The 19,123-nt window shown below is 41.5% G+C and overlaps 1 protein-coding gene across 1 annotated transcript; it reads left to right on the forward strand.

Annotated features, from left to right (window-relative positions):
* The first annotated feature begins 524 nt into the window (after positions 1-524).
* Positions 525-16,586, forward strand: sdc4 (syndecan 4). Its single transcript, XM_017683210.2, has 4 exons — positions 525-716; positions 13,894-14,109; positions 14,621-14,780; positions 14,868-16,586. The coding sequence occupies exons 1-4, from the start codon at positions 660-662 to the stop codon at positions 15,017-15,019; spliced, it is 585 nt and encodes a 194-aa protein (XP_017538699.1). The 5' UTR covers positions 525-659; the 3' UTR covers positions 15,020-16,586.
* Positions 16,587-19,123: the final 2,537 nt, after the last annotated feature.

Raw genomic sequence — 19,123 nt, forward strand, 5'->3', positions numbered from 1 at the left:
TTTACTCAATTCTATATTACAATGATTATGTCCGTTGTTCCCACTGATGTTAGAAATTATTTTAGGCTCAAATAGTTTGAGTTATTAAACTTAAATGGTTTAAGGCAATCAGTTTCCTCAAACCATTTGAGTTTACTTAACTCATCAGGTTTTACAGTGTGGATGGATGGACGGACGGACGGACGGACGGGCAGACAGACAGACAGACAGACAGACAGACAGACAGACAGACAGACAGACAGACAGATAGATAGACTTACAATGTCTCCCGCGCAAGGACGCGCAGGGAACAGCGTGTGAATCTGACACTCATCGTGTGTTTACTAGCCCGTCTCGAGGGCTGGACGCGGGTTATTCTATGTGTGAATTTCCCCGCTTTGAATATTTCCTTTGTTGTCGTTTCAACTTCCATTGTATAGTATAGAATTCTCGTAAGCTTGTGAGTGACGTGTGAAGCTCCTTTCGCCCTATTGGCTCCTTGGTCGGAGTGGGCGGAGCCTCGGCCCTAAAGTATAGATCGCGGAGCTGCGCCGCTGAAAGAAGAAGGCGAGAAGTTTGGACGCGTCGCGCTGAAGTTCAGCTCCGTTTCCCGAACACGACCCGAAGGACTAGTGTTGGATCTCCTCTGGTGTTCCGTTTATAAGCTACTGTGCGCGAAGATGCTGAAAGTGTACCTCACCTTGCTTTTCCTGGCTGCTGCTGTCTTCGCCGAGTCGGTGAGTGGCGGTTTGCGTTCAGGTGACGGGCTAACTTGGCTAACCAGCTAACTCGGGCTAACCGAGTCGGTTAAAGTGGCTGTTTTTTATGTACGTTAAACTAAATTATACTAAATATAGTTACGATAAACTCAATCTAGAGTTTCGTTGTGAGTAAACAAGGACTCCTGCTGCCTTGTAGTTAGTAGAAACCGACCTGTGTGCTAACAAAACATACCTGTTGTCGGTTGTTCGGTGAGCTAGGTTAACTAACGTTACTTAAAGGGGAACTCCACCAAAATTTTTTAAAAATCCAAAATTATTAAAAATCTGAGTAGTTCAGTCCTTGAGACGTAAACACAGTCATTCAGAGTGGGTTTGGTGAGAAATGGTTCAGATGTCTTTACAGTGGTGGTGATGGGAACCAGGGAGCACCATGACTTTTATTATAGGCGTTTTATTTACTGTCTAAACCTCCAGAGAACCTACACGAGTCCTCGGAGGCTTTATATGGACTGTTGATGGTAAAGTTGTAAAAACAATGCCCCATAAAGTTTCTTTTGGGGACTATTTTGCATTAGAACACCCGTCATGTGTCCCTCCCCTGCGAATAGATCAAATAAGTTGATTGAAAAGGGTTTTAGACCAGAACTTTTATCACAAAACTATCGTGAAACGGTGTCAACAGGCAGTGAATTCATAAATAGGTCAAGCAGGAACTTTCTGTGAGGAGCTTTTAGAGGTGGACGTCTGGTTCCTATCACCACCTCTGTGAACAGCTCTGACTCTCCAAGTTTCTCTAGAGCTGAGCGCTCTGTTTACATCTAAACTGTTTAATAATGTGAATTTTTTAATTTATTTATTTTTTGGGTGGGGTTCCCCTTCAAGTCTAATTCAGTCGATTGTTCACTGAACTCCTAAAGCTTGGGTAGGTCAGCAGTGGTTGTTGGTGTTGTGCCAGTGGTTTAATGCAAGTTGCTCAATACCACTTTAATAAGCCACTTATCATTATTATGTTAGTGTAAAACTGGCCTGTGTGTTTAAAACACGGTCTTCACTGAAAACTTCACTGTTTTCCTGAAATTTCTTCAATAACCAACCACTGAGATGGTCTTGCTGTTTCGTCCGGGCTTGAATTTTCATCAACGTGCTACTTTCTTCAGATTTTCATGCAGTGCATGTCGAGCATTGCCCCGTCCTTTTCCTTCGGATAACAGGAATCGAGGAAGGCAAGCAAGCTTTGCCGCAGGGCTTTTATTTTAGAGGCACCAGACGTTCCCAGGAACCACATGTCCTTCATCTGTTTTGTTTATGGTGTTAATTTTACCTTTTTTGTGGCCGAAACACCTGCGTGTGGCGCGCCGCTCTCCTTTGCCATGCCGTTTCTTTTCCTCATAATAGGAAAGAATGGCCGTGTGCAGATGTCTTTGTGGTGGTGGAGCCGGGAGCAGGCCGAAACAGAATAGAAAGGAATGGTAATAAGACCGATACCACCCAGTGTGCGTGGTCAGCCAGCCACAAACGCACACAGGCAAAATGCAAATGCACTGGGTGCAGGACTTTCCATTCGAGCTCTTGGAATGTGTGCAGTCCACCTACTGGATGGGCTTATCCTCCCTTTTGTTTGGTCTATTTGAAGATGAACAACAGATCCAACTCCTGACCTTGGTGTTGATACCGAATTGTCTTGTCTGCCCTGATATTGTGCTGTGGAGCTTCTGATATCGCTGTTGTTGGAAGAAAACCTTGTATTTCCATTTTTGTCATTTTTCATTTTTTGACATAATTTTAAAGGACCTGTTGTTCTTGACATTGTGTGTAAATTTCACGATGAATGGAGCAAAAGAAACGGCCCAAAATGACTTGCAAAGATTTCTGGTTCCATTGACTTGCATTAAAACTACAGTATGTTTTTTCTTTCTCCTGTAAAGTTATAATTCTGGAGATACAAGATTTTCTTCTGACAAGTATCTATCTATCTATCTATCTATCTGTCTATCTATCTATCTATCTATATATATATATATATATATATATATATATATATATATATATATATATATATATATATATATATATATATATATATATATATATATATATATATATATAGAGAGAGAGAGAGAGAGATCCCATTCTTCCTCTAGGCTGAACGGATGTACTTAATATAAAACTTATACAAACTTAATGTAAGTGATTGATTTGCTCTCGTGTTCTCCTAAGTTTGCTAAGGGTGGGCGATTCGACAAAATATATCACGATACTTCAAGACATTTTCACAGCACATGATATCCATCACAATATTTCATTTATTTTTCAGATTTAATAAGTTGGAAGACACAAAATAGTGCCTAATATAAGTAATAACTATAAGAAGAATAATAAACTTGGTTACAATGACTTTTATTCAGCTTTTTACAAACGGCGCAACACTAAATCCACTTAAACGGGTCTAATTGTGCTCACTTTACAATGAAACATGCAGTTAGTGCTTTTTTTTTAAGCACTGATGATTTCCGCAATATGAGTAGCGTATTGTGACAGTTTATCTCGATAATAATAAAATATCATGTTGCCTGTCCCTGAAGGGAACCTGTAAATGCAATTTTTTTAATGAAATTTTTTTATGCATATATTTTTATGACGTTTTAAACAGTAGTTTCACCCAGTGTGTGATATACACTAGAATTAACTCTCTAGACCTGGAAATCATGAGTAAAGTGCACAAAATAGAAGAGTAAAGCTTAAAACGAGCCATTTTATGGGCATCATTATGCATATACTGCTTATTATGTATTAAAATAGCACTGAAGTTGACCATACAATTTTCTAAATATGTATATGTAATGTTGATAATGGTAAAGTGGTAGCAAGTCAAACAAAAATAGGGTTTTCTTGGCCTTATGGTGTCTTAAATCGGTTTAAAATACACTTGGAAGGCTGAAAACCTGCCTGTTCTGTGGTCATTATTACGGATACACTGCTCATTATAATAGGAATATCGCAGTATGTCAGTATCACACTCTCTCCGCCCTGTTATGAGCGGCGTTCCTGTGACTGTTTATGCCTGTTAATTGTAAACTGAAGGTTAATTGTGGGAGGTAGTGAGTTGCAACATTCCTCGGAATCATACAGAAGCATCTCCTGCCCCCCCCCCCCCCCCCCCCCCCTCTCGTCCTATAGTATATTTCAGTGGAATTTGACCCCTTATGACCTTGACCGGCCCTCTTTTGGGATTTCACACACTTGGCTGGATTTAAATGGTCCGATGCTTTCATTGCTTTCCCTTCCTCCAGCCACTGGACTGTGGAAGGGCTTAAACTTTAAGACTTGGGTTTAATGAGCGAGGAGTATTTGTGTGGACTATGACTAGGTGTAGAGCTATGAGATGTGAAATATGATATTATGTGGGTTGGGCTGAGCGTTTGTAGCGCAGAGGGCAAATATTTTATCCCGTTCTGTTTTGCGTCAGGATTGTCCTTCGACATTAAAGCTGCGTTAACTTGGCCGGATTTCAGCAGGACGAGACGCTGGACCGTCCAGCCAGTGTCGGACCGTGCTGAATGTGAACATTGTTCCTGGTAATTGTACAGTACTTATGTGTAATAACATTCCACGGACCAAACTCTGTTTGGGAGGAAATGCGCTCGAGGCCTTAATAGGAAAAGCAGCTCGAATGGCGAAGCTCCTCGCTCTCCTTTTGGGAAGAGGGAGAGAGACATGATGTTCTGTTCTGCTCTGTATGGACAGTCAGCAGCTGTGTGGACGCATGTGATACACTTCAGATGTCCACTTTGGGTCACTGCAGGGCGCCGTCCGCTGTCTGACACGTCTTGTTGGAATTATTTCTTCTGAATTAAAGGGGGAATCCACCTGTTTTTTCAAGCAAATCATTCGGTGTGGTTTGTTGTGAAGTGTTTTGATTTATAGAGACTCCGATTTCTTTACAGTGGTGGTGGTGGGAACCAGGGGTCGCCATGACAACACCACAAATATACCCATTTTATTCGCTATGCGAGACCACCCGTGAACAAAGTTTTCCTCCAGGCTGAACGGATATATTTCAGACCTGAAATTATTTTTATTCTTTTAAAAATGTAAAAATTAAAACTTGCTTTGATTTATTTCAAAGACGGCACCCAGTAAATGACGCATACACACTGAGGTTAACTGTCCGGGCCTGAATGCAACGAGTAGAGTACACCCAACAGAATAATAAAGCTAAAAACATGCCGTTTTCTGGTCTATATGATGGATATATGGCTTATTATCCATCACTATATCACTCAAGTTGAACATACATCTTTCTAAATGTGTATATATATGTCATGTTCATAATGTAAAGAGGTCGTGAGTCAAACAAAAGTAGGGTTTCTTTGGGTTGTAGTGTCTCACACCTTTCTGCCTTTTTAAGGTGTTTTTAAAATACATTTTAAGCCAAAATTTAGTTTTCTGATAGTTTTGAGACTGTTTCAGCTTCTAGAGGCTTCGTTTGCATCTCAACTGCTCAACTGTGCAGAGATTTTAAAAAAATTGGATGGATTTCCCCTTTAAGTATAAATTAATTTGTGCCAGAATGATGAAGTTCTTTCGCAAGACAGGCTGAATGGGGCGGCCAGTGAAAGCCTGAGTGGTGAACATGATAAATACTTTCACCGGGATGTAATAATGCTTTCTGCATTGCTGTCCACTGGCCTATAAAATCCCTTTGGTGAAAGGAATGTTGGCGCTGAGAGAGGCGGTTTTGTTTGCTGCTTGAGTGAAAGAAGTTGAGAGTTTTATTTATTTATTTTCAGTCTGCCTCTCTGGCCAGGCTGCGAACACGTCTGCCCTAATGATCAATTCGGATACGCCTGCATAGCCGATTAATTTTAATCCCTGGTCATTAGTATTAGCTTTTGTGGGACTAAATATGTTCATGGTGAGCAAAGTGGGGCTCAGAGTGAACGTGAAAATGCTGAAAAGCAAGTTTGTAGTGAGTGGAATGGGTTTAAAATGCTGACTAAAGCTTTAAGAGAAGCCCATAGTCCGTCTTTTGTTTGGTCTTATTAGGTTTATTTGGTTTGTCACCTCTATAGCGGTTCGTTCCTGGTACCTAGATCCCACCTGTTCTCAACGGCTTTTTTAAAAAACCTTCCCCTGATGTCTCCCTGATAAGCAGGTCTACAGAGCCATAAAAGCGAAGCTGTACGTTATTCATACCAGTTACACAATGAGAATTAAACTATGGATGTATGTATACACCTCCTTGTTTCTACGACTCATTGTCCACTTTATCAGCTCCACTTACTGTATAGCTGGTCTTTGTAGTTCTACAGCTACAGACTGTAGTCCATCTGTTTCTCTGATACTCTGTTACCCTGTTCTTCAGTGGTCAGGACCCCCATGGACCCTCACAGAGCAGGTACTGTTTGGGTGGTGGATCATTCTCGGCACTGCAGTAACACTGACGTGGTGGTTTGTTATGCTGGAACAAGTAGATCAGACACAGCAGTGAGCGTGTGTGTGTGTGTGTGTGTGTGTGTATGCAGATCAGAATTGTTCACATTGGTGGTGATGGGAACCAGACGTCCCCCTCTAAAAGCTCCCTCATTGTACGTTACTGCATATCGTTGTGAATACCCTGATGGCTGCTTGAGACGTTGCTTTATGATAGTTTTGAGCGAAGATGTGATCAGCATTTTTAAAACACACACGTTTTAGGGCAAAATAGTCCCCAGATAAAACTAATTTACCACCGTTTTATTGTTAACATTGCATGTAATAGCTTCTCTATATAACGGGCCATTTCACATCAAAGCGCTTTGAATTTGTCTACATCTCAGCCTATTTGGGAAAATGTGTGGAATCCGTTTGTTGTGGAAAAGCCTAGTTTAAATGCTTTTTCTGTAAAGGTGCCATCTGACCCCCTTAAATTGGCTTTCTTTCCCTTTTGTCTTACCAGCAGTTCCGTACCAGTTGTTTGGGGTTTACAGCTGGCCTGTGTCTTCCTCCATTGTGACTCGAAAAAAGGCCCTGACTTAACAGTGAGCAGCTTAATTAATGAAAGCCAGCGGGAGGCAGAGGAGAGAGCGATGAAAGCTTTCCTTTGAAGTGACGAAGGAGGCAGATGAGTTTTTCATAATCGGGCATTCTCTATTGGGGCTTTTGGAAGCCGTCTTGTCCTGCATCACAGCTTTTTTAGAGCTTATTTAAGGAGCGCTTTACATGTCAGCTGGGCCACGTCACTTGGCCATGATGTTATATTTCAGACGGGTGGCCGGTGCGTCGTACTGCCGTATATACGGCTGTTTCGTGTGCTGTGCTAAAGCTAAAAGCCCAAGCTGAATGCTTATATTAGGAGAGCACATAAAATAAGCAGGATTAGTACTGAGTAGGCTGGCTTGAAGGGGAATTACACCAGTTTTTCAAAAAAGTCTGTATAATTTGGGGAAAACGAACTGACTCTACTCTACAGTGGTGGTGATGGGAACCAGGCGGCATTATGTCTATAATACATGTATACCAGTGAACCTACATGTCTTCTGAGTTTAATATAATATCGATAACGGTAAAATTGTTATTTTGAGGAGTATTTTGCCTCGCAAAGCCCTGTAGCTATACCCATACCTCTTCGTGATGCATGCATTTAAAAGTAGTACATTTTAAGCCATAACCTTCTTACAACGGTCTTAAATCGATTGTCCCGGGCATCAGACAGCATCTTCACGACCGTTTCATGTTCATAGCTTTCTGTGATGGAGCTTTGAGGGATTCATCTCTTCAGATGTCTTTGGCACCTAAAATTTGGGCAGTTCTTACACAGTTAGGTTCTCTACGATGCACCGTTTCCCATCAAGCCACTCCGAGCGACTTGGTGTACATGGTGGTGATTGAGTTATGCAGGGATTTTGGTGGCGTTCTCCTTTAAGGTGTTCGGATTTGATGCGAGGAACGTGGAAGCCTTCTCCTCTCTGGGCTGTACAGGTTCAGTCTGGTATGCAGGGACTGTATAAATAGTTCCTGTGAAGGTGGAAAGAATCTGGAATGTTCTGCGTCTGAGTCAGCCGTTTCTCATAGGCGGGAAGCAGATCTGAGGTTGTTTATCAGACGTCTCAGAACAGTCACGGTGATGTGGGAGCTGGTTTGGTCTTAAAAGCTGATAGTGCTTATCTAGAGTTAGTCACAGGAGCGATGTTGAGCACATGTATCGAGCTGTAACGGTAGAAACCATCATTTGGATCGATACCATACAGTGGCGCCCTGATTTTCTGCTGTGTGCCTGAACATTCGTGACTTGTAGAAGAATATATTGTAACTTTAATTTAAGGTGTTCGGATTTTACACCATTTATGTCGGTCCATTCATCATGAAATGTGACTGAAAATAACAGAGAAATAATAAAAGTTGCCAAACTGTTTTGTGTTTAATGTGAGACTAAGTATTCTGTGTATATGTTCTCTGTAGGATTTAAATCTGGCCAAAACCATCAGTAAAAAAAAAACTGAGCTTGGCAAATATATAAATATTTATTTTTATTTTTGTTTCCGATTTCAGAACTACTTTTATAAGTGCATAAAATAGAGTTTAAACAATGAACAGTACAAGCTTTGCTTTTCTTATAGTTCGTTAGGAAAAGGCCTTAATTTTAGCCAGAAAATGAAGATACTGTACTGATGATTTTATTAAAATCGATTCTAACGGTTTAGCAGCTGAGTGGCCTCCTCCAGATCAGTGCATCAGGACATCGATGCGTTTTCCCCCCCATAATCAGAGACTCGTAAGCAGGCGCAGCCTCGAGCGGGATCTTTTCTTGGATTCAGACAGAAGCGTGTTCAGACGAAGTGAAATGGGCTGATCGGCCACCCCTGAAGTGTGAAGCAAGAGGCAGCAGCGTTTTTCCAAGCTCAGAATCTCCTCTGTGGTGATGGGTTGGCAGCGTCTTCAAAAGTGAGGCATTTCCTTTGTTTTTGAAGGAAAATCATTAACTTTTCCCCAGGCGTCGAACGCGGTTTAGGCCAAAATCTCATAGAAGACTATGAGCACGTTTACGACCTTGAATAGCCGCCTCCCAGGAGATAAAAGACTGGGATGTACGGCCCAGACGACACGCAGAGGCATCTCATCAAAATGTCAAGATAGCAGGATTCCTGATCAGAGACAGTTTTCTTTTCTTTTTTAATGGAAAATGACCTCATGGTCTAATTCATATCCGGATCCATCCTCAAAGTGTTGCAATGTGCAAAGCTGATGGTTAGGTTATCCGGCTCAGTGATGAACGTGGCGAGGAACCCTCTGCCGTTCTCTCGGCTTAATGGAACAGATGCTGAGCTATTTGGTACCAGATGGTGGGATTTGCTGCCTGCTATGCCGGTCCGGACTGAGGCCCAGCTAAGCCAAGGCCACCAGTTCGCATGAGCCGATTCTCGGATCTCGAAGGTGGAAGGTGCTTTAGTTTTGATTTAGTTTTATGTATATATTTCTTTTTATTGATGCATCAGTTCGTCTAACCAGTTTATTCTCAGAAGAAAGCAATAGGACAATAGAGTCCACGTTAATTTTACTCTTTCCAATAAAGAGTTGAACTGCACTTCATTAAAACAAGTGGCATCTTCCTTTACACCAACAGTTAAAGCCGTGTTGTAACTTATCCTTTCGTGCATGGGTGGCCTTCCCACACAAAACATGAATGGAAGCGTTTTTTTTTTTATATATATTAGAAGAAAAAAAAAACAATCATGGATTTGGAGATAATTTGTTTAAAACTGAGCAAAATTTAGTAAATTTAATAAAATGTAAATGTAAATTTAGCTAATTTTTTTTATTTTTTAGCTAATTTATTATTATTATTATTATTATTATATAATAAGTTATACTATATAAAATTATTTGCATTATAATCTAATTACATTTATTTTTATTAAATTTATATAGATTTCTATAGATTTAAATTTAGCAAATGCAGCATTTATTTGGCAAATGCATTCAGCAAATTTGTTTTATAAATCCATCAAATTATTTAATTTATAATTTAGTGAAATATTTTGTTTTATTAAATTTTATACAAATGTATTCAAAAAAATTTAGCAACATTTTGGCAAAATGACCAAACTTTACCAAGACCAAAGTTAGCCTGTTTAAGTTTCTGACCACAAGTGTACTTTTTACAAATGTTTTCTCCAGTTTAACCAAGTTTTGTGGCTAATCCGCCAACACGACCGGTATCGCGCTCTAAACGGTGACCCACATCCACCGTCTTTGTTCTGCAGAGTCGTGCGCGTAACCCACCGTCTCCTGAGACTTCTCAGTTACTGAGCTTGGTTTGGTGGGACTCTCGGTTTCTTCGCTACGGCTTCACCGCAGCGTTTGCATGTCAGGTGTTTTCTTCTGTACGTCGCCTCTTCCTCAGCAGCTGCTATGGTTGGTACTTTTTTCTTTTTTCCAGTGAAGTTGTTGATTTCCTCCTTTGGGGTTTCAAGGAAGCTGCTGAAATAGTTTTCGCTCCTCAGCTCTGAAACCCGCGTGGTTGCCGAGACTTTCTCTTCTCGGTAGCTTCCTTTCATCGCGTCTTCCTGTCCAGAAGAGAAGAGTTCAAACAGTTGTGGTCGTCAGCCTGTTTGTTTCTGAGGTGGGGGAGTTTTCGAGGGGGCTTCCACGCTCTTTGTCGGCCTCTAATTTACTGTCTTGAACGCTTCTTTCTTTATAAAAGGCGTTTCGGTCAGAGAAGACTTACAGTTGCATCTGGTATTTGCATGGTCTTGATTTCTTGGAATATGTCTTAAACCGGGTCATGCGATTGGTGTTAACCACTACGCTAGCCCACCCCACACCCTTCTTTAGCGTGGTGCATTGAATGTTATTGGATCTGTACCATATAAAGGCTCATAATGTCACACTTTTTATACAAACAGCACGTTTGCATCAGCATCTGATATTTTTAGTATACATATCTCTTTAAGCCAATTCAGATACATTTTATAAAGAAATAAGGAATTAATTGACTTGAATGGGCATTACAGAGAACTGGTAAATGCACTGCTACAACTGTTTGAGTTTGCATTTTTATGAAGCAGTTATATTCAAACACTGATATGATCCTGGTATCATCTCATTCTTTACATCATAACTCATACTCCATAAGCTCCATTCAGAAGCTGGGCGTCGTGTGAGGCTGTAGCTCTTCTCTCCAGTCTAATAGACGGTGATGTCATTTTAAACCCTTATAATAAAAGAAGCTGAACTCAGTTTGTTTTTCTACTGAAAGTCGACCCGTTTTTCCCCAAATCTGGGCTCTAAACTATAAACAGACGGCGTCTCTTCAGTGATCTGCTCTGGAAACATCACTTTTAGAAAACAACACAAAGAGCGGCACAGATTTTTGGCTTTAGCAGTGAACCAAGCATATGGGATTATGTTTGATCATAAAACACACGTTCTTTTAATCTGAGGGGCTTTCACGCAAAATGGGTTGGTTAGTGTAGTGGGTAACACCCCTGCCTTCTACGCTGTAGACTGGGGTTCAAGCACCCTACACTACACCAATAAGGGTCCTTGGGCAAGACTCCAAACACCACCTTCGCCTACCTGTGTAAAATGATCAGACGCTCTGGATAAGAGCCGTAAATGTAAAAAAACACCAACTTCTTCCATTTATTTCATTCAGTTACTGAATCATTTTCCTGAAGTTTTAGGGATGTAAATTCAGATGGAAGAACCGAAATATACCCTGGAGAGTAAGAACTGAACTCTTATCGGTGCAGTTCGAGTTGGGTTGTACTGCTATTACTGCTAACCTACTTTTTAATGTTGGTTGCAAGAGAAATGTGGAAGTGATCTTGTTGATTACCCAGCCGTCTTCCGTCACTGTCGTCTGAAGTGTCTCCGTTTTTGACGTTTTTCAGTTTTTTAAATGACTTGATAACCTGCTTTACTTTTAAATGTACTTTCTCCTTCTCCTGTAAAATTACCGTTTTGGAGATAGAAGGTTTTCTTCTGATAACAGTGGCGTGTTGAATGTTGCTCGGGGACGTCTGACAGCCGTAATGATCTATACCTTCGATTGTAAAGGAGTTGAGCCGGGTGTAGAGCTGCGATTCGAGCTGCGTCTTGTGTAGTTGTGGGGAACTACCTTCAGTTACATGTGACTTCGCCTGTATGTGAGGCCGAGCACATTATTAGGCTTGATAAATCTCTGTGCTTGACAGCTGGCAGCAAATCGGGAGATAAAGGCCTCCATCTCCCTTTCGATGTGCAAATAAGCCTGTGCTAACATGCTAGCCACCATGATTCACTACCAGAGAGGGGTGGAGTGACTTCAGCAGTACAACGAGGCTTGAAGGAAAGGGGAATCGTGATTTTTAAGGCGTTTTTCGTCCGTGGAGAGAGAATTTATTGCCTTCACATGCTAGACAACTTGGCACAAAGGCCCAAATAGTCTGGCCTCACTTCTCTCGGCCTGGTTGCACATTCAATAAGGAAGTGAACCTGTGCGTTTACCAAAGACTTTTACCTTCGGCTTGAAATTGAGCGCACCGTTTGGTCCGTGAACTGGATTCTAACGGGAGGATATCGGTTGGCTGCGGTGGTATGGGTGCTAAAGTATAGCAACGTGAGAAATAAATTGGTTGCTTGTATGAGACTGGAATGGTGGCATTCCAGAGCACAGGGGAGTGCAAGTGTGGTTTTCCCTCAGGGAAATATTGGTGACGCATTATGGGTTGTTTTCCTGGAGAGGGATTAAGACCCTTTGTCCAAAAATTTCCAGACACCCGCTCACAGGTATTAATTATCACTTATCTTAATCTCGTATCTCCAAAACGGAGAGGGGGGAAAAACCTGCTTTACTTTTGATGGAAGTCAATGGAACCAGACGTTTTTCAGAGCCGTTTTGGGCCGTTTATTTTGGTCCATTGATCGGAGTTTCCACACATTGTGTAACACCAACAGGCATTTTTGGAAAACAGCAGCGATTATATTATTATTAATAGTGAGTTTGTCTCTTATTGCTCCAGTAACAGCCTCTACTCTTCTGGGAAGGCTTTAGACTTGGTATTGGGACACTTGATTCCATTTAGCCTTCACAAAAGTGTTATTGTAAGTCATGTACAGATGTTGGATGATCAGTTCTGAGTCATTCCAACTCATCCCAGAGGTCCTGGATGGAGCTCAATCGCTCCACAGTCCAATGCTGGGGGGGGGGGGGTGTATATATCTCTAAAGTCCACCTTAGCATTGGACAGTCACCATTGGCTGCTCCTATTCTTTTGGCAGTACATCAAGTGTAACTCGCTTGGTTAAATAGAGGGATTGTCGGTTTGTTTGTCAGCTTGGACTGCATGCAGTTAAAAATTACACCCAAATGTTAACTAACCCTGTGATTAATGGTTGATCATGAAGTTTGAACTCTCTTCTAAGCCACGGTTGAACAGTCATCCGAGTCTAGCAAAAGGCCAGCCTGCTGACTAGATGAATAATGCGTGAACGTGTCCATGATCACAACGTTCCTGAATCCGCCCAGTCTTGTCAACAGACACTCAGCTGTTTCTATAAGAAACCGGTCAGGCCTTAATTACACTGAAACTCAGCTGTCTACCAAACAGAGGACTGATGGCTTGTAGGCCAGCTGCTCTAGTTGGTTAAATTGGTCAGCACTTTGCAGCTTGTCCTCACACACTTGTTACTTCTGTTTTCTTTACTCTTGTTTATCGGCTTTCTGAGTTGGACCAACAGATTGGAGCTTTGAGTGAACCCCCGCTTCATATGTGAAACAATTACGACCAATAATATCTTTCAGTTACGCCAAGTACCCTCGCGTAATCATTGGGATTGAGTAAATGAAGACCGGATGGTGGCTTTGCTTTATAAACCCAACGTGGACGTCTAGCCCAGAAGGTCATCAGCAAATCCAGTTATCGGAGGCTTCTGCTGACGTGGCGCAGCCTTTATGCCCCCCCCCATTGTTTAAGGAACAACAGACGTCCATTGTGCTCAGTGCTGATGTGGTATCAGGCGTTTTCCTGTGTAACCTTAATAATAGAGAAGATAAGGACCAGGGTGAGCACTTCCTGTTCTAGCCTCGAAGGTTACAGCTCTGCCAGGTGCCACGGTGAACCGTTTTCCAAAAGGAAACTCGATAATATTTGTGTTGAGCTTTTCGTGCAGTCACTTTGGTAAATATTGCAAAAACAAACCTAATCAAGGCGCCTGTGTGTTCTTCCAGGTACGAGAGACAGAAACATGGGTGCGCGACAAGGCGATGGACGCTGACCTGGAGTCATCAGGCGATTTTGGTTTCTCAGATGAGGAGGGCCCAACGAGCAACATTTATGATGATGATGACTACGAGCTTTCAGGCTCTGGTGATGAAGATAAAGTTGATGAATATGACTACAACTACGGCCACAACACCGACATCGACGATGATGAAACATATGATGTAAGTGCATTTCCAACAAAGAAAAGTATCAAACTGTTTTTAAAAAACAGCTGAGCCAAAGCCTTAAAAGGGAATTTTTCAGATATTGCAGCAGAATTAAGTCGATACGAGGTAAACAGTCATAACGTTTGTTTTTATGTGAACAGTGGTGACGATGGTAAACGGGTAGCAGAGTTTTATACTTCTAAAAGCACAAAATGGTTATAAATGCTGCCCGGTGCCTAAAACATTGTTTTGCGGTAGTTTCGGGAAGGCTTAAGCCTGAAATGTAGAGGTACATGCTCGGTGTCAAAAAGCAAAACAGTACATGAAGAATTTTTTTAGCTTTAACTTCAAGTTTCTATCAGCACCACAGCAAAGAAATGAGTTTATATGGTTCTTGTCAGTGAACCGCTTCATTCCAACCACTCTGATTGACTTGACCCAGCCACTGGATTGTGCAGAAATCAGAAATGCTTAAGAAGCAGTGGAATTCCTCTTTTAATCATTTTTTATTTTCTCTCTCTCTCAGCCTGAATTAAACAAAATCCTTGACGCAGTTCCTCCGCGGATACCGACGCAGACGGACGACGAGCTGGACTTGGTGCGGCAAAACGAGATCGCCCGCTCGTCCAGCGTCCAGCAGAACAAAGCGGAACAGAACATTTTTAACAAGACGGAAGTTCTTGCAGGTAATACGGCAAAAGGGAGGAGTCTGGGTTTGAGTTGGCTTTAAAACACTTGTACATTTATCTTACCGGTTCTTTTCTTTTTCGCAGCGGTCATTGCCGGCGGTGCCGTTGGCCTGCTCTTCGCCGTCCTCCTCATCCTTCTCCTGGTCTACCACATGAAGAAGAAAGACGAAGGCAGTTACGACTTGGGCAAAAAGCCCATCTACAAGAAAGCACCCACCACCGAGATCTATGCATGAACGCACGAAGCCACGCCGTCTCAAGCAAATAAGAAATTCTGAACTCTAAACTCACATAGTGCCTCCCATGCACGGCCAACCTCACTCTCTCTTCCTCCTGAGAAACCGTAACGTCACAGCTTCTGAATGAAAACGTGATCGCTCTGGACATTTCAGCAGAACCTCACTAGGTCAACGCCGCCGGGAGGGGAGGTTCTCTGTTGCCAAACTGCACTGTACAAGTCTTGACGTTATCCTTTTCGGCGTTTTCCTTTTTTAATGCCCAAAGTGAAATGCCGCTTGTTCCCTTGCCTTTAAGCTTTCCCTGGTTTGTAAACACTACAAGGTGCAAAGAGGACTTTTACAGGTACATGACATGGATAAGAAATCAGGATAAAACTTTAAGCGGACTTTTATTTTGACACATCTGTGCCGTTGAGGGGAATGTTACTGTAGCCTTTTGCTTGTTAAGATGTTTCGTTTTTGTTTTGCTGATTATTGGCAGAGGTACAGATTGCGAACATGCTGTTCTGACCTTTGGGCATTCGCATTAAGCTGAATATACACGTTTAAAAGCCTCAACAGTTCTACCTTTTTTAATGAGCTTGCAGATGTTATATATACAATAAACCAGGAGTTCTTACATTCCATATATTCACCTCATAGTAATTATGAATGGGTTTTGAGACGAACGTCCTGGCGAAACTCTTCATGGTTTTCTGTTTTGACTGACAGCCAAGCCCAGGCATCGTTACTCAGAGCTGTTCTCCTCTTAGCTCGTTTAACAGGTACGTCTTTTGCCGCCGACCGAAAGGCCTCCGCAAACAGACTTCTGATTTCCAGGGATGTGTAAATAGCCGTTTGAATAAAATGTGCTTTTGGCAGACTTTTATTTACCAAATATTTAAATGCCAAAACTTTTCTTTCTTATCACTTTTCCCTGGTATTTTGTTTATAAATGAAACATGGAATGATCTTTTATTATTAATAATATTATTATAAATATTGTTTCTTTGCCTTCGAGAAACAGTAAAAATGACCAATGCTAATACTAACAGCTTTTCTGTTCACTTTGTTTCCCGTCTCCTCTTCAGTGTTTCATAGATGACTTTTTTTTTTTTTTTTTCATTTTTATTTTGTTTTTGTATTAATTTAACTGTCAAATAGCTTATTTTATTGCCTTCCTTCAGGTTGGGGGTTCCTCCCCTCTAAGCTGTACATGTGATTTAGAAAAAAAGAAAAATCTATACACTAGTGAAAGATTTTCAGAAGTTTTGAAGCGATTTTTTTTGTGTTTTTGTAAAAGTTTCTATTCCTTTTAGATCTTTTTAAGCAATATATATTATATATTTATATTTTGTAGAAGGATGCTCCGAATAGTGCCAGGGTGAGTGAATGAACCATGTCATTTGCATGGAGAAAAGTAAGAAAATCTGCTGCTTTTTTTTTTTTTTTTTTTTTTTTTTTTTTTTTTTTTCCCTGCATCACATGATGTGATGTCACCAATCTAGTCGAGGAATCAATGAATCATTGATTTCTGCTTGCAGGTTCTAATCTGATTGGAAATAAAGCGATTTTATGCACATTATCCCAAAGGTGTCGCAGTCTTGCTTTCTAACTCTCATGCTGTCGTGGATGATTCTGAATGTGAATAGAGAGAACACTTCAAGATGTAAACATCCTCCTCATGCCCTCAAAGGGGAATTCCACCAGTTTTTCAAAAAAATTCCGCGTAACTCGGTCATTCAGAGGGTTTGGTGTGAAGTGGTTCAGACGTCTTTACAGTGGTGGTGATGGGGAACCAGGCGTCGCCATGACAACAACACAGATATAGACGCTTTATTTACCATCCAGAACCACCAGAGAACCTCCGAGTCTTCAGTTTATATGGAATATTGAAGTTCTCTTCTGTGTTCGTGCTCTGCATGTATCCCTCCACTATGATGGATTTTCAAAACATACATTTGGTACCAGACCTTGTGGTAAGACAACATCTCGGGCATCAGGCAGTGAATTCAGTCCCGTTTTGTGTAGGAACTTTCTGTGGGGAGCCTTTAGAGGTGGACGTCTGGTTCCTATCACCACCACTGTTCTGAGTCAGTTAGTTCCTCTAACCAATCTGACTGTCCTCTTGAGTATTTAAGTAAACTGAAGTTTTGAGAAGTCCCTGGAATTTCCCTTTTAAGACTTTTGTCTTTGAGCGAATGAAGCTTTAAAGAGAACCTCGAGCTCCACTCTTGCTTCAGATGTGAAACACGTCAACTGTAAAAGGCTTGGGCACTCCTGACCTTTCGGATCGTCCGGCCTACGTGTTCTTTCTTGGTCAGGGCTTTTCAAAATGTAAAGTTGCACTATGGGCTGGTTTCCCAGACGTGGATTAAGCCTAATCTTTGACTTAATTGCCGTGCTAATTGTGGAAAACTATTGGGATTTCTTTTTAGGCTAAGATTGGTCTTAATCTGGATCCAGGAAACTGGAAACATGTCCAAAAGTATCCACACAGCCTTTTTAGTGAATTCTGTGAGGTCACCCTGTACTGGCACAGTTTGCATAATCTCCATAGAAAAGCACTGACCAATAGACGCTCTGGAGCAGCTGCACGAGTCTAAGATCATGCCTCATGCCAGGCATGGGCTAGAGGGCTATAAAGCCCCCCAGCATTTGCCTGTGGAACTGTGTTCTCTGGAGTGATGGAGCTCCATCCAGTACCTTTGGGATGATTATTGATCCAGAACTGACCATCAAACATCAGTACCTGACCTCACTAATGCTCAATCAAACCCACACAGCAATGTTCCAACATCTAGAAGCCTTTCCAGAAGACTAGAGGCTGTTGCTGCAGCTCAAACCCACTACTAACAGGTTCATTACAGAGGAAAGTGTCTACAAGCCTTTGTAGGTTGTGGTGTCAGCAGGTCTGCTTGGCTGTTTCCGGCTCGGGGCTTTTCAAGACAAGATTGGATGCTAATCAATCTGTGGGGCATAGACTAAAAACAGTGGAGCAGGGAAAGTCCCCATCCCACGCCCCCCAGCTCTCTTTCTGGCTGCGAGAGCACACACACATCACGACTATTCCTCAGCATGCTGATACCTGCCTCTCTCTACTGTCCCAGCTCAGGTTCTAGCTAAGACGGTGGGAGATAGAGGAATCGCGCTCCTCACATAAACTTCCCTAATTCTTTCCCCTTTAACATCCCAGGCTCATTACATACTAAGGCTTATTGTTCATTAACTACAGGGACTTCAATGCAAACTAATGGAGCTTTTCTTATCTTATAGGACTGTAACTTGGCCTGGTAAGGGGTTAAAGGGGAACTCTACCTATTTTTCAAAATTCATCGATACTAAAGTGGTTGAGACGTATAGTCAGAATTGCTTACAGTGGTGCTGATAGGAACCAGATGTACAAAGAGTTTGATGTCTATAAAAGCTCACTCACAGAAAGTTATATATGCCTTGGTTATGACATAAATTTTGACATGAATTGAAAAAAACCTGAAGAATGGACTAAAAGAAATGACCCAACATGACTTGGAAAGAATTCTGGTTCCATTGACTTACATTAAAAGTACAGTATGTCTTTCCTTCTCCTGTGAAGTTTCCATTTAGGAGATGTGAGGTTTTATTCCAACAGCAGCGATGCGCTGCCTCATTTAGGCCGGAAATGCATTTTTCCCAATACATGTAAGATGGACATGTACATGCAGAGCGTTGTAAGGCAAAATATTCCAAAAAAAGAAAAAAAGAAACTGTTTATATTTTCACCCTGAGGGAGAAGCAGCTTAGAAAATGTGTGTGTGTGTGTTTGTGTGTGTGTTTATATTTTCCGCTTTTGCCATTTTTAATCAATATTTTACCATTATCAACATTACTAATAAAAGCTGGTGCTTTTGGAAATTAAATAAAATGGTTGTTGTGTTGTTGACGTGGTTTCTCTCACCACCACTACAAAGAAATCAGAGTCTCTACAATCAACCTTTTCACACCAAACCACTCTGAATGACTTTGTTTACATAGATTGAATGATTCCGCAATTTTGAAAAATTGGTGGAATTCCCCTTTACTGTTAATGTAAAGTAGCTCCCTATGTAGTTTTATAAAGAGCATAGTTTTACAAGAGTGGAG

This window comes from Pygocentrus nattereri, chromosome 26 (genome assembly GCF_015220715.1).
Source record: "Pygocentrus nattereri isolate fPygNat1 chromosome 26, fPygNat1.pri, whole genome shotgun sequence".
Lineage (NCBI taxonomy): Eukaryota > Metazoa > Chordata > Actinopteri > Characiformes > Serrasalmidae > Pygocentrus > Pygocentrus nattereri.

Excerpts from the sequence above, each read along its gene's own strand:
- sdc4 (XM_017683210.2), top strand. The coding sequence starts at position 660 with ATGCTGAAAGTGTACCTCACCTTGCTTTTCCTGGCTGCTGCTGTCTTC. Across the intron at positions 717-13,893 it reads CTGCTGTCTTCGCCGAGTCG|GTACGAGAGACAGAAACATG; the intron begins GTGAGTGGCGGT and ends GTGTTCTTCCAG. Across the intron at positions 14,781-14,867 it reads CAAGACGGAAGTTCTTGCAG|CGGTCATTGCCGGCGGTGCC; the intron begins GTAATACGGCAA and ends TCTTTTTCGCAG.